The 14845-nt window shown below is 35.2% G+C and overlaps 3 protein-coding genes and 1 long non-coding RNA gene across 4 annotated transcripts; 2 read left to right on the top strand and 2 right to left on the bottom strand.

Moving 5' to 3' along the window:
- Positions 1–376: 376 nt before the first annotated feature.
- Positions 377–1186, bottom strand: LOC141628058 (protein FAR1-RELATED SEQUENCE 5-like). Its single transcript, XM_074441246.1, has one exon. It carries the CDS (start codon positions 1184–1186, stop codon positions 377–379), a length of 810 nt encoding a protein of 269 aa, XP_074297347.1.
- Positions 1187–4067: 2881 nt separating this feature from the next.
- On the bottom strand, positions 4068–4631 carry LOC141628057 (uncharacterized). Its single transcript, XM_074441245.1, has one exon. The coding sequence runs from the start codon at positions 4629–4631 to the stop codon at positions 4068–4070; it is 564 nt and encodes a 187-aa protein (XP_074297346.1).
- A 4157-nt stretch (positions 4632–8788) lies between these two features.
- LOC141627302 (uncharacterized) lies at positions 8789–9350 on the top strand. Its single transcript, XR_012536867.1, has 3 exons — positions 8789–8953; positions 9148–9212; positions 9304–9350. It is a non-coding gene; the product is annotated as an uncharacterized LOC141627302 (long non-coding RNA).
- Positions 9351–11835: 2485 nt separating this feature from the next.
- Positions 11836–13629, top strand: LOC141628056 (protein FAR-RED IMPAIRED RESPONSE 1-like). Its single transcript, XM_074441243.1, has 3 exons — positions 11836–12222; positions 12345–12767; positions 12877–13629. The coding sequence occupies exons 1-3, from the start codon at positions 11836–11838 to the stop codon at positions 13627–13629; spliced, it is 1563 nt and encodes a 520-aa protein (XP_074297344.1).
- Positions 13630–14845: the final 1216 nt, after the last annotated feature.

Here is a 14845-nt window from a genome sequence, read left to right as displayed (position 1 = left end):
CATCCTCCTCATCCGGATATATCTGAGAGTAAAGGGCATCGAACATGGATGATCTCATACTCGGATCTGCATACCGAATTTCATCAAATAACTCCTCGCGTCGATCATCATCACAAGACGGCATTGCCTCCGAACCATCGTACTCCAACTTCCTCCAAAATGCATGTAAGACATCAAGAGGGACCTGAGATCCGTTTCTAGATATGCCATGAAGTGAACAAGCACATAACAAACCAAGTGTATTAGTCTTTACATAACCACAATCGATCATCAAGGCATCTTCCGTCATCTTGGCGCCTCTTTCGAATTCTCCACGCAATTCAATGATGGCATTCTGTGAGATTTTATAAGAAAGTCTGGGGAATAATCGATGAATTCACGTCAACCGTCTCAATCTAGATAACTCCAACAAGTGTCGGATCTCAACATGTTGCGTTTCCAACGAAGAATGAAAACGGATCCAGATGCTATCAATGGCCAGTTTCACGCTATTCAACCATTTCTTCAAATTTGCATGAGCCGACTCAACCCGGGATGTAGAAGTGTTCTCAAAATGAGTTATCTTGTTCGTTCTGTACTTGACCCATTTCTCCACGTGCGGGATCCATTGACCCTCAATATAAGCCGCCACTCCCGGCCATTGCCTTGCCAAATTGGCCCACCCCACATCAAACTCATCTCGGGTCTCCGCCTCGACAACCGCTTTAAACAAGTTACAAGTGAACTTAGCCCAACTATCATGACCCGTGATATGAAGTGCTCTCGTCTCCACGTTATAATATATATGCCAAAGACATAACAAGTGAGACGAATCCGGAAAAACGGTGGGAATCGCGTTCAACAATCCTTGCTCGCAATCAGTAACAATAACATTAGGTTGAACAGCATCATTGAGAAGGGCCTTCAGTTGCTGTAAGACCCAACGATATCCATCCTCGGACTCATGCATCATAAGAGCATACGCGATCACAAAGGTCTTCCCAATGGGTGTGACTCCAACCATCTCAACAAGCGGAAGACCGTATAAGTTTGTCTTGTACGTGGAATCGATTAAGACCACATAATAGTATGATTGAAACATCTTAATGGCTTCTGGATGAGCCATGAACACGTGGGTTAGCTCCTCGGTCTCCCGATCAGTGACGCAGTAATGAACGTACTTATGCTGAACCGCAAGTGCTAACATCTTTTGTGCCGGGTTTCTCCCATCTCTTTCATGGCCCTTACTTTCTGAGAATGATTGTAGATTTGTCGCCGATTAGGTCTTGACTTTTTAGGATTCCGATGGTGCAAACCCGCACTAATAATAGCCAGTCTTACGTGAGCTCTAACTTGGGCGTCGATATAAGCCAACTATTCTTCATCAAACTTTGCAAAGTATCTATCGCCGTCACAATACAACGTTAAACCATGATTATGAAACCCGAATAGCATGACAAGCTTCCACTTATTCTCTTGTATTTCAACAACTTTCATTTGAAATTTTCAATTGCACCATGCGGTAACCGTGTTAGCCCTTATTAAAGTATCGGCATCATTATTTACGGGACATCTTTCACCCATCCAACAAACAAAATAATCCTGTTCCAGACTCGTGTGACGACCAACTCTGTTGTTGCTTGCTCTTTTTATACCAAACCCGAGTTTAAGTCCGGTCTCAAATGCCCAAGTAAACCCTTCCATACTTGCCGAGAAAATTTTGGAGGTCATAAAATGATTAGAGTAATCAATACCGTCGCCACCGATATTATCGTTATACACCTGAGCACGCATTTTGATAAACTAGTTAATAATAATTAATTATTTTAATTATTTTATACGAAAACAAAAAGAGTCGGAAAGAATTAAAAAAATAAAATAAAAAAATAATACAACGAATTGGACCACTTACGGGGTTTATTAATAATAATTAATTAATTTTTACGAAAACAAAACATGACGGAAAAATAAGTAAAAAATAAAAAACAAAAACAAAAATACGAAATGGGCCTTGGACGAAGAAATTTTTCATCTGGGCCTGAATTTGGACGAAAAATTCGTTCGTCTAGTATGAGCTTTGGACGAAGAAATTTTTTTGTCCAAGGCCCATACTGGACGAAGGAATTTTTCGTCTGGGTCTGGGTTTGGACGGAAAATTTCTTCGTCCAGCCCATTACGTGCAATTTTTTTTTTTCGAATCCATTTTTCACTAATTCCGTCAACAAATCTATCCTAATTCCATCTCAAATCAAGGCATCTATCCTAATTCGGGAATCGATCACTAATAAAACATAAACTTGAAACAAAATTAAATCGTACACTCACCTCGTTACTAGCTTCATTGTTGAAATCGTTGTTAAAATCGTGTTCTCGTTCATGTTGTTAATTGCAAAACCCGCTTTTTTTTTTGAGAAACCGTATTTTTTTTTGGAGAGATTTTAGTGAGACAGAAATTGAGTTGTGTTAATTGCAAAACCCGCTGTTTTTTTTAGAGAGATTTTAGTGAGACGGAAATTGAGTTGTGTTATGGAGTGCAAACATGGAAATTTACATTAAATGTCGACGATAATTAGGAAAAGTGTCGACGATCTTTAGCACGACCCTTTCCTCGTGTCACCTTAACATGCCCGTCTAACAGGGGGCGCTCTATGTGTATTTGCGCTGGACCTCAAATTTTTGGGACCCAAACTTGACATTACCCATAAATTGAGTAATTGAAAATAAATAAATAAAAGGAAAGTAATGAAGTAAAGAAGACATAAGGCACGCATACTGCAGCACATTCCAAATTTCAATCCTCAATCTTCTCCTTCACAAATATAATTAAATATGATTACAATTCATCACAAATCATTCCAAGTTTACAATTAGAGAGATTAGAATCAAAACTTTATCACTTATGAGTTTAAATCGTCTACAAAAATCTCATATTTACACTTGGGTTTCATGGAAATCGAAACAGGTACTATTTCTTCTCAATCTTATATACTTAATGAATTTTAATGAATTTAATTATAATTTTAATGAATTTAATAATAATGTATTTGCAGCCATTGGAGGTAGGACAAGGAGTCAGAGATCAATCGATCGGACAGTCATGACTCATGAGTCGTGACGCCGACTATAGTTCTGAAATTCGTTCTTTGATTTTGTAAATTTGAGGCCTCAATTGTTTTTCGCATTGGGTCTCCACTTTTCTTGGGACGACCCGGCACCTCAAATTTACTCGAGGTAGGATTCATGTTGTTTTACTCTGTAAAATAAGTAGAATAAACCATAAATGAGGAATGCTCGTCAATTTCACAAATTCTCATTTGCAATTGATAATATCCGTCACAAATTTGTGACATGTCAACGAAAGCCTATATAGGTAGATAAAAATAAATCATTTGTGACTCACTAGACATTCTGATTTTCATTTTATCCACCTATATAAGTGATATTTAACCTGTCACAAGCTTGTGATGGATATACCCGTCACAAGGGGACTTACTTTCAATTCTTGTACTTAATACTCCCTAAACTAAATCACACATAACCTCAATTTTGTTGTAATAGTAGTATAAACGAAGGAGTAGCTTTTAATTGGAGTTGGAATAAACAAATGTAGTTTGCAAGCGTATTAGCTCTCTACCAAATCAGGTAGATTGACAAGAAAAGAAAAAAAAAAGTTTTTTTATTGGATGAAAGTAATATATTGTAAAATCCGTATAATTTACAAGGTGTTACAACTCACCATTTGAGTGTTAGGTAGTCGAAGAGCAAATAGCTTAGGATATCAAGGTGACATATTACGCTAGCTAGAGGTGGCAAATGAGTTATTCGGGTTATATTGGATTGGTTCATTTCGAGTAGGTCACCATTTCAGATTAGGTCGGGTTATTATTTTTGGGTTGGGGTCTTTCCGATGTTAGGTTATCGGGGTCATTTTGGGATTTGGGTCACTTTGGATCGGTCATTTTGAGTTGGGTCATTTTCGACTATGGATCATTTTAGGTCAGTTCAATGGTCAAAACATTTTAGTTAGTCCTAATGTGACAAACAAAGAGTATTTGAGAAATTTAGTTATTTTTTATGAAACATTGCAACTAATGAACCTTTATTTTGATGTTCTGACTTAATACTCGTAATTTCGGACAAGCTGAAATAGTCCTCACTAGCTCCCCACTTCCCTTCTCAACTCCTAGCACAACCGCGTCCTTACAGCCCTCCTCACCCACCCATATCTGCTCAAACCTAAACCTGCGCTTTCGGATTGCACTTGCATCCCGTTTATCGAAAACCAATTTTATCGGAGCATGATCAGACCACTCCCGATCCAAATGAAGTAACTTCGCATATGGGAACATATCCAACCAAGCACTCGTACCCATGGCTCGATCCAACATACATTGTCTATTAGCATCCCTAACTTGACCATTATCATAAGTAAACTGATATCCTTCCCACGAAATATCCCTTAACCCGCAATCATCTACCGCAGCTTGAAAGTTATTCATTTGCCACTGAGCCCGGCTCCCTCCTTTTATCTCCGTGGAATAAAGAACTTCATTGAAATCACCAATACAAATCCAAGGCAACAGAGACTGCCTACTAAGAACCCGAAGGAGCTCCCAAGATAAATGTATATCCCCCCACAGCCGACCACCCATAAAAACCCGTAACACGCGTCGGTGCATCATATGGATTTTACCATTTGTGAAGATATATGAGCACAAACTCTTGAACAAGACTATCTTACAATATGTTTTTAAAATAGTGATTCAATTTACTCTTAAAAAAATTGCTTAAGAACAAGAATAATACAATTTTACAAATTACTACGTAGTATCCCGCGCTTCACGCGACCTGTTTTATAATTTTATTATTATTATAATTGATGAAAAATAATATAATTCATATATAAGCTTTATGATTTTTACTTATAAATAAAAAAAATTATTTTTTTCTCAAATTATTTTTTTAAGTTTAACTTCAATGTTTTAAAATAAAATACATACAATTTTAATTAAAACTAAATAAGTGATAATTAATTATGCATGATCAATGTTTTATAAATAAATCTGTGACTGGTCAAATATCATATTAATTAAAATAAAATTTATTCGAATAATGTAACAATCAACACTAAGTTCTCAAAATATATCATTTCATGATATGCTATGTTCAAAATCAATTAAAATTGTTCAAAATTATGTAAATAGAATTTTATATAATTTTTTATTTTTTATGCATAAAGTGTATGTGATATTTATGTATCAAATATATAGGGTCCAAACTCAATTTATTCACATGTTTTGATTGTGTCTTGCATGTGCTATGTGTCAAACATATCTGTAAGAAATTTACACTGTTTGTTTTTTTAAACAACTATATAGAATGATGTTTAAGAGTTTACCTATAAATAAAATAGGTTGAATTTTCTCAAATATTATTTTTTGAGGTTTAACTTCAAAGTATTTAAAAGATAACATATAAAATAATTAACTAAAAGTAATATTTAGTTAGTCATAATCAATATTTTATACTTGACGTATACATATTTAATTGAAGATATTAAAGAAAATTGTAAAGTATTTTCTACTTTTTCATGTCGTTTATAATACTATATTACTTAATAATTATTATTTTTGTTTTGATTATTTAAATGCAATCGCGATCGTTGTGTACATACATACTCGTACACATACTCGTTATCACACTATATAAACCTACCAAAATCTCGATCATATGTATTCAATTTCTCGCATTATAATTTTTTTCATTCCCACACTATAAAAACATATCTCTTAGTAGTTTTATTTAAGTTCTATTTTTAAAAAATACAATAACTCTTCCAAATATATTTTTCTTAATGGATTTAATGGTCGAAGTTTTATAACTTTCTCAAAGTGTTTTTTTTATGTAAATGTAAAAGATTGTGAGACACTCACTTTAATCATCTCTATATATCAAAATATTTCAGTAAATGTAATGAAAATTATACTCATAAGAAAGCATTTTTCTGAATGAACATATTTATTTACATTTTAGAATTTTTATCAAAAAAATTTTTATATAAATTTTTATCACCGTAATTGTTATATGTAATTTTATAATACATTTATTGAGCTCTAATTAATACTTGCTGAGATTTATGTAGCATAGCATTTATTATGTTTATAATTAATGTTCAGCTATAATTAATACTTGTATTTAATGATGGGTTGACACATGGCGCATCCACATCGCTTCAACCGGATATATATATATATATATATATATATATATATATATATATATATATATATATATATATATATATATATATATATACAGAGAGAGAGAGAGAGAGAGAGAGAGAGAGAGAGAGAGAGAGAGAGAGAGAGAGAGAGAGAGAGAGGGAGATAGGTTTAGATGAGTCCACAAATTTGGTTGAGTCACTAAGTCCTATTCTTAGCCACTCATTTTCTGAGTGTAACTTTACTACTATATGACTGTAACTTTAGTCATTTATTGTAATTTTAGTGTTTATGAGTGTAATTTTTACCTTTTAAGGTGATTGTGTATATGAAAATTTGAATTAATAAATTTGAATTTATGTTATTTAAGAAAAGTATATGTAACTTTGTTGTTTTATGAGTGTAACTTTAGTCGTTTAAGTGTTATTTTAGTCATTTGAGGTGTAACTTTAGTCGTATGGCTGTTTCTATGTATAAATTTTAATTTTTATACTTTGACGAGTATAACTTTACCCCTTTTAAGTGTAACTTTAGTCGTGGGAGTCGTAACTTTAGTCATATGTTGGTTTCTATGTAAAAATTTATATTTATATACTTTTACGAGTGTAACTTTACCCCTTTCAAGTGTAACTTTAGTCGTTAGAGTCGTAACTTTAGTTATATGGTGGATTGTATGTAAAAATTTGAATTAATATAGTTTACTATTGTAACTTTAGTCCTTTCAAGTGTAACTTTAGTCCATATCAGAGTATCTTTAGTTCTTTAAGGGTGTAACTTTAGTCCATGTTACGAGTGTAACTTTAATCCATGTCGGTGTAATTTTAGTCCTTCAAGGGTGTAACTTTAAACCCTCATTTCTCTCATTTCACCCACTGCCTCTCACAACACCAACTCCCACTTCTCGCTCTTCCTTCTCTCCTCTCTCTAAACAAACCCTAAATATCCCCAACAACCACCGTACCATCTCCTCTCCTCCCCCTGCCACCACCACCACTGCCACCACCACCTCGCAGCCGCCAACCCAACGCCGCCTATCCTCCTTCTCCCGCGATGCCTACTAGCTAGCTACCGCCTCCCTCCCCTTCTCACTTCTCTTTTTTTTTTCTAGATCTAACCCGCCTGCCATACCCACCACGCGCCACCATCGCCTCTTCCCCTCCTCACGCTGCCGCCTCCCTTTTTCTTTTCTCTTTTTTTTTTCAGATCTGAGCCGCCACCATTATGCACCACCACCGCCTCTTCTCCTTCTTCCACCGCACTGCCGCCTCCCTCCCCCTCTTCCTCTTCTCCCGCCTACCCACCAAGGTCCGCTGCCTCTCTCCCCTTCTCTTTTTTTTCTAGATATGAGATGTTGGGTGCGGTGGCGGGTTATTGAAGCTGTCGAGTGGTGGGGAGGCTTGTTGACGTCGGGGGTTAGGCGATGGGGGCAGTGATGGTGTGTTGTTGTTTTTTTTTTTGGTGAAGAGTTTTAGTTGTTTTTGTTGTTGAGTTGTTATTGTATGTGACAAAGGAGTAGGAAAAGGTGGTGGAGGTGGTGTATATCGGTGGTGGTGGCAATGGTGGTTGTAATATTGGTGGTAATAGTGGTTGTGGCATTGGTGGTTTCATGTTTTGGGGACTAAAGTTACACCTTTGAAAGACTAAAATTACACCGACATGGACTAAAGTTACACTCGTAACATGGACTAAAGTTACACCCTTAAAGAACTAACGTTACACTGATATGGACTAAAGTTACACTTGAAAGGACTAAAGTTACAATAGTAAACTATATTAATTCAAATTTTTACATACAATCCACCATATGACTAAAGTTACGACTCTAACGACTAAAGTTACACTTGAAAGGGGTAAAGTTACACTCGTAAAAGTATATAAATATAAATTTTTTACATAGAAACCAGCATACGACTAAAGTTACGTCTCCAACGACAAAAGTTATACTTAAAAGGGGTAAAGTTATACTCGTCAAAGTATAAAAATTAAAATTTATACATAGAAACAGCCATACGACTAAAGTTACACCTTAAATGACTAAAATTAAACTTAAAACGACTAAAGTTACACTCGTAAAACAACAAAGTTACATATACTTTTCTTAAATAATATAAATTCAAATTTATTAATTTAAATTTTCATATACACAATGACCTTAAAAGGTAAAAATTACACTCATGAACACTAAAATTACAATAAATGACTAAAGTTACACTCATAAAGTAGTAAATTTACACTCAAAAAATGAGTGGCTAAGAATAGGACATAGGGACTCAACCAAATTTGTGGACACTCTCAGCCACACATTTTAATTTAATCCTAACCCTTTATTTTCTTATTTTGATCTAATCTTGGCCCTTCATCTTTGTCATCCAAAGCTCTAAATTAGGGCTTATGGACTCAATCTAAAAGGTAGGACTTAGATGATCCTCTCTCTCTCTCTCTCTCTCTCTCTCTCTATATATATATATATATATATATATATATATATATATATATATATATATATATATAGGGGCGGGATCCCGTGCGAACTAACTTACGGTACGAACCGTACGAACCAACCCATTATACACTGTTATCTTCTTCTTACGCGCTTCTATCTTCTTCCACAAAACAAGAAACAGCTTCCATGGTTCTCTTCTTCAACCTCTCGCGATTCTCTTCTTGGTAAACTAGTTTCTACCATCACTATCCTCTACGAAACAAGCTTCTAGATTTACAACATTCAGCTCATCATTAATTCATCAAACAAGGTTAGCTTCAATTACTATTATTTTTTCATAAAATAATTTAATCGAAAATTTTACATTTAATTGATTTGGTATTTTAGATCAATGCACATATATGGATTGTAGAGTAGTTTATGAGGTTAATTTTATGAAGAAATTTCAAATTGTTTGATAAATTAGGGTTTGTAATAACCGAAAAATTCAAATCGTTTTTTTAGGGTTTCAATTGGGTTAAATTCTTTAAAGATGGTAACAGTCTCAACCAATTGTTCTTCAACTTCAGGTACAAATTCTTCATTTTGTTGTGCGATTAACATTTTAATTGCAGATTTTTAGATGCACTTACTAAGATACGATTGTGATTTTAATTGCAGATGTTTGTACTCAAGAACATGCCTCAATAACTGAAACCGTAAATGATGAAGATTATTCCCAAATGGTAGATGGTACGAATTCTTTCACTCTTTTTGCATTGATTCTGCATTTTATATTAAAAAGAGATGTTTGCAAATTTGGTTCATAAAATCTGAAAAAGAGATCTTCTTTTTTTGTTTGGTTGTGTGTAAGAACTGGGTTCATGATAAGTTTGTTATTTGATTGATTGTTAAAGTTAGGTGTTTGCCTGTTTGTATGACACTATTTGGTTCATAAAGTTACGAATTCTTTCACTCTTTTTGCTCTTTTTGTATGACACTGTTTGCCTGTCTGTATCGAATTTTCTCCCTAAGTGTCTTGGGCACATATACTATGAATACTCTCATCTTTGTACATTGCGAACATTTCATATTATTCGATCAATTTATTGCCTCCTGACTTGGATATTCCTTCATATGCTAATTCATAGAATCTGACTATCCGTCCTTTTGTGTCTTTTTAACTGAGGTATATGCATAGATAATCTTTGTACTTTTTATGGGCGATACCGCTTTGTAACAAAGCGACAACTTTTTTTTAGCTTTCTTAGTAATTATTATAACCATTATTAGTCCTTGTCTTCCTCTATCTTTACATTTTCATGCCACGCAAACTGGCAACTTTTTCGTTAATTCCTTCAGTGAAATGCAATGTTTTTGGATTGACTATTAGCAGTTACAATTAAATCTAGGATGGAGCCGATAGTTAAATTCCATAAAGGAAACTGGTCTGCTCTTTTGTGTATTATGACTTTAGAGATTGAGTTGCGTTGTTCATGATCAATGTATCACTTTCAACGACTCATATATGTTTTATAACTAGGTTTTCCACTCTATTTTAGACTATCTTGGGGGACTACTGTATCATTTAATTTACAGTCGTTACTTGTTCAATTAATTGTTCTTCAACTGGTTCCATTATTCTCATTTTCGGTGGACAAATTGTTCCATTGCCTAAGATGCCAGCTTTTGAGTTGTTAATTTACAGTCGTTACTTAACGCACTGGGTAATTTAGACGAAACGTACCCACAATATATGTAAAACGAACCCAAGACTATTTCGAGAAGTAAGTAGTATGTAAAAGGGTTTTGGATATATTGGCTCTTTTTGGCTTTAGTTTAGAAGTATCTGCTTATGTTAGAAGTGTGTTTTGGAAGTTGAAATTGATGTAAAAATTTCTGGAATATTGTTTTCTAATCAATATTAATCGTAGTAATTTGATTTCTCTTGTTCTTTGAGTTCTTGCAATTTTTTTTTTGGGATTTTGAATTCGAGTTCTTAAATGGCATGTGTATCCCTCTGTTTTCCATTTCATTAGTATCCATTCGATTTCGTTTGGTATCCGATTTGATTCGGTATGATTGAATACCCCTGATTCGTGGTCGTTGGTCGTTATCTTCCCATTTTCTTTGCAACAATTTACATTCTCTGGATTAATGCTTGTTGGGCCTTGTTTGTTTACTTTGGTCTTGTTTAACTTTGTGCTTTGTATTGGGCGGTGTATGAAATATTTTGAGCTATTTTGAGCGGGAATGGGTTATGGGTTATTTAGACGAAACGTACCCACAATATATGTAAAATGAACCTAAGACTATTTCGAAACGTACCTAGTACGTAAAAGGGTTTAAACGGGGGGGGGGGGGGGGAGGGATAATTGAACATTTTTAATTTTTTTTTGTGTTAATTGAACAATTGATTATTTGATTGATTGTTAAAGTTAGGTGTTTACTGTTTGTATGACAATGTTGGCAATTTTGTTATTTCGTACACTTTCCCTCGTTACTTTTCCTAATACCCTTTCCCTTGTGACAATTTTAGCTGTTGAATTACATTAGTTCGAGCTAGGACAATCATCATTTTTCAAAATTATTAGCGAATAAGTGCTCATTTGGCCATTCGTTGTTTCTGCAGCTATAGTTGGTGATACTAATGACATGGATATTTCAACAAATCGAGGAAGAAGATATATTATTGCTTACTAATTGTCCAGACCAATTATTAGTGAATGATGTGCCATTAGTGAATGATGTGCCAGGCAAATCATTTAGTTTTATTTATTGCATTTTGTTAGTGTGAAGCAAGACGGCAGTTTATAAGTAATTGTTGTTAATTTGAGTCTTCCAGATAGCCCGGAAGTTGTTGCTACTAGTGAGATTCACGGAGTGCCTCATTGTTCAGAAGAGCTTAAACCATTTGTTGGAATGAAATTTGAGAATTTGGAGCAAGGGTTGGATTTCTACAAAGCATATGCCAAAGCTTGTGGCTTTAGTCCGAGATTGGATTCAAGTAAAATCATTCAAGGAGTTACTACACATAAGAGTTGTGTGTGTAACAAAGAAGGTAATAGGTAGCATGGTGGGCAAAAAAGGAGGAGGGCAATAACAAGAGTTGGGTGTCCTGCCAAGATTAAGTTTAAGAGACTTCCTGCTGGTGAGTATGAGGTGTATGAATTTATCGAGGTGCACTCACATGCAATGGTAACTCCAGCCACAATGATTCACTTAAAGTCATTTAGGAAGCTCAACCTTGTGCATAAGAAAATGATAATGGATAACTCACGTGTTAACCAGGGGCCTGTGAAGACATTTCGAATGTTTAAAGAGTACGTTAGGGGATATAAAAACGTAGGGGCTTCCTTAGAAGATTTTAAGAATTTTTCAAGGGATGTAAAGAAATACATCAAAGAATATGATGCGGAAATGCTGATAGAGGGCTTCATGCAAAAAAGAGCTAGGTGTCCCTCATTTTACTTTGATTTTGATGTTGATGACAACAAAAGACTCACTAAGGTTTTCTGGGCTGATCCAATTGCAATTAAGAACTATGCACTCTTTGTGATTCTGTGTCTTTTGACACCACATTCGATTTTAATGAATACCGTATGGTGTTTTGTCCTTTTACGAGGGTTGACAACCATAAAAAATGTGTCACTTTTGCGGCTGGTTTGATAATGCGGGAGAATGAAGAGTCTTTTACCTGGCTTTTTGACAATTTTATGAAGGCAATGGGTGGGTGTTATCCTACTACTCTGATTACTGACCAATGTCTGGGTATTAAAGCGGGGGTTAAAAATGTGTTTTCAGGCAACACAACACACAGATTCTGTATGTGGCATATCATGAAAAAATTGCCTGACAAAGTTGGCTCAACCATTTACAAAGACACAGACTTTCTAAAAGAAATAAGTTCTATTGTTTGGAATGAATATATTGAGCCAACTGAATTTGAGTCGAGCTGGTGTTCAATTATGGAAAAACATGATTTGTCTAGAAATGAGTGGCTGAAATCTATGTTTGAGGACCGCAAATTATGGATTCCTGCATATTTTCGGGACACTTATATGGGTGGGCTTCTAAGGACAACTTCAAGGTCTGAATCAGAGAATAGTTTCTTCGGCAACTTCACCAACCCCAACCTATCACTTGTTCGATTTTGGATGTGCTTTCATCGGCAATGGATGCTCAACGGGAAGCATTCTAAATTAATGCGATTCTAAAAACTCCTCTCCTATATTATCAACTCCCTTTCTATAGAAAAGAAATGTCTTTGAATTTTACACACCACCTGTGTTTTATGATTTTCAAGAAGAGTTGAAAGGTGCATGCTACTCTTGTAATGAGGCCAACAAAAGCACGAAAGAAAGGGACGTAGAGCGTTTATTTGTTATGGATCGTGAGAGCAAGAAAGTCTATGAAGTCGATGTTGATGGGAAAACTTTAGTGTGTTCATGCAAGAGGTTTCAGAGATTTGGGATACTTTGTAGACATTGTGTATGGGTGTTGCATAATAAGGGGTTTGATGAAATACCTTCTGAATATCTATTGCCGAGGTGGAGCAATTATGCAACATTTCGTCCTATCTTTAATGTTGTAGGGACGTCCTTAGAAGCTGATTGTGCGTTAATTGACACAAGACAAAACACTATCAGTGAATTATTGTCAGGGGTGTTCACTGCAGTGTCACTTGTGGAGGATGATGAGGAGAAGGAGAAAGAGTTACTCGAATTGCTTCAGAGTTTCAATGAGAAGTTGTTGATTTCAAGTAGTGGTGGGAAGTCAAAAAGCAAGAAAACTCAAATCGAGACGCTTCTTGGGTCTAAAATCCCTACTAAAGCTCATATTCTTCCTCCAAATCAAGCAAAAAATAAGGGATCTGGTAGAAGGATGACTTCTGAAAAAGAAAAGCCAATGGAGGAGCACGCTAAGCCTCTTAGAAAATGCCGTGCTTGTGGAGAAATGGCACGCCATGATAGTAGAAATTGCCCGAGCCAACTTCCTAACAAGTAATCTCATAATCATAATCAGGTACTTTATTTGCTTGTTTTTTTTTAAATTTACATATTAGTGGAAGAGGGCATATATACAAAGTATTAATGATATTTTACATGATTTGATGATGTAGGTATTGTCAATGAAACAGTTGTGGATTGGGATGCGCAGCAATTGTAGCCAGAAGGGTGTAACAGCCGACGACTACAATGGATATTGTATTTTGTTGATGTTAGCTGTTGGCGTATGTTTTGACCTCTATTAGTTATGTTTGAATTTGAATTAGTATTCTCATTTTCGGTGGATAAATTGTTCCATTGCCTACGATGCCAGCTTCTGAGTTAGTTTGTCTTGTTTAGGGACCTTGATATTATATTTTGTTACTGTCCAAATGTAGGAGGAAGCTTTAATTTGAATGGATATTGTATTTTGTAAATGTTAGCTGTTGGCGTGTGTTGTCACGTCTATTAGTTACGTTTCAATTTGAATCATTATTCTCATTTTCGGTGGATAAATTGTTCCATTGCCTAAGATTCCAGCTTTTGAGTTGTTAATTTAAAGTCGTTACTTAACGTACCTGGGTTATTTAGACGAAACGTACCCACAATATATGTAAAACGAACCCAAGACTATTTCGAAACGTAACTAGTATGTAAAAGGGTTTTGGAGATATTGGCTCTTTTTGGCTTTAATTTAGAAGTATCTGCTTATGTTAGAAGTGTGTTTTGGAAGTTGAAATTGATGTATTCACCTGGACGACAAACTGCCGTTTGGAAGTCTTTTTGGAAGTATCTGCTTAGGTAATTTATTTTCTTCTTTTTAAGTCGTATTAGTTGATGCCCAGTTTTTGTGACGGGATGTCATTTGGGTATTAATTTAGAACTGCCGTTTTCCTCGACATTGTTTTCGATTGTTTAAGCGTCCTATTATAGGGTTTTGTCCGGACTGAATTATTGGTGAAATCGAAAGACCGTAACAGTGAACAGCGTACCAAACATCGTATAATTCTGATAATCATAGTTAGTATAGTATTTAAATCTTTGCTTCGTTCATTTCATTTTTAGGTAATGATATTTTCACACTCCTACAACGTGGACTGCTAACGCGGGTCCGCCTAATCCAACCCTAAACCCTTTCCCTTGTTATCGGGAATGGGTTATTTAGAAAAAACGTACCCACAATATATGTAAAACGAACCTAAGAATATTTCGAAACGTACCTAGTACGTAAAAGG

The sequence above is a fragment of the Silene latifolia genome, chromosome Y, assembly GCF_048544455.1.
Source record: "Silene latifolia isolate original U9 population chromosome Y, ASM4854445v1, whole genome shotgun sequence".
Taxonomy (NCBI): Eukaryota; Viridiplantae; Streptophyta; class Magnoliopsida; order Caryophyllales; family Caryophyllaceae; genus Silene; species Silene latifolia.
Note: the sequence above shows the minus strand (reverse complement) of the source record. Positions and strands in the feature narration are given on the sequence as shown.

What these genes read in the sequence shown, in the direction of transcription:
- LOC141628056 (XM_074441243.1), top strand. Translation starts at nt 11,836, where the DNA reads ATGATTCACTTAAAGTCATTTAGGAAGCTCAACCTTGTGCATAAGAAA. An exon ending in ATTCGATTTTAATGAATACC is followed by an intron (nt 12,223 to 12,344) that starts GTATGGTGTTTT and finishes AATTTTATGAAG; the next exon opens with GCAATGGGTGGGTGTTATCC. An exon ending in CCAACCCCAACCTATCACTT is followed by an intron (nt 12,768 to 12,876) that starts GTTCGATTTTGG and finishes CCCTTTCTATAG; the next exon opens with AAAAGAAATGTCTTTGAATT.
- LOC141628058 (XM_074441246.1), bottom strand. Translation starts at nt 1,186, where the DNA reads ATGTTAGCACTTGCGGTTCAGCATAAGTACGTTCATTACTGCGTCACT.
- LOC141628057 (XM_074441245.1), bottom strand. Translation starts at nt 4,631, where the DNA reads ATGGGTGGTCGGCTGTGGGGGGATATACATTTATCTTGGGAGCTCCTT.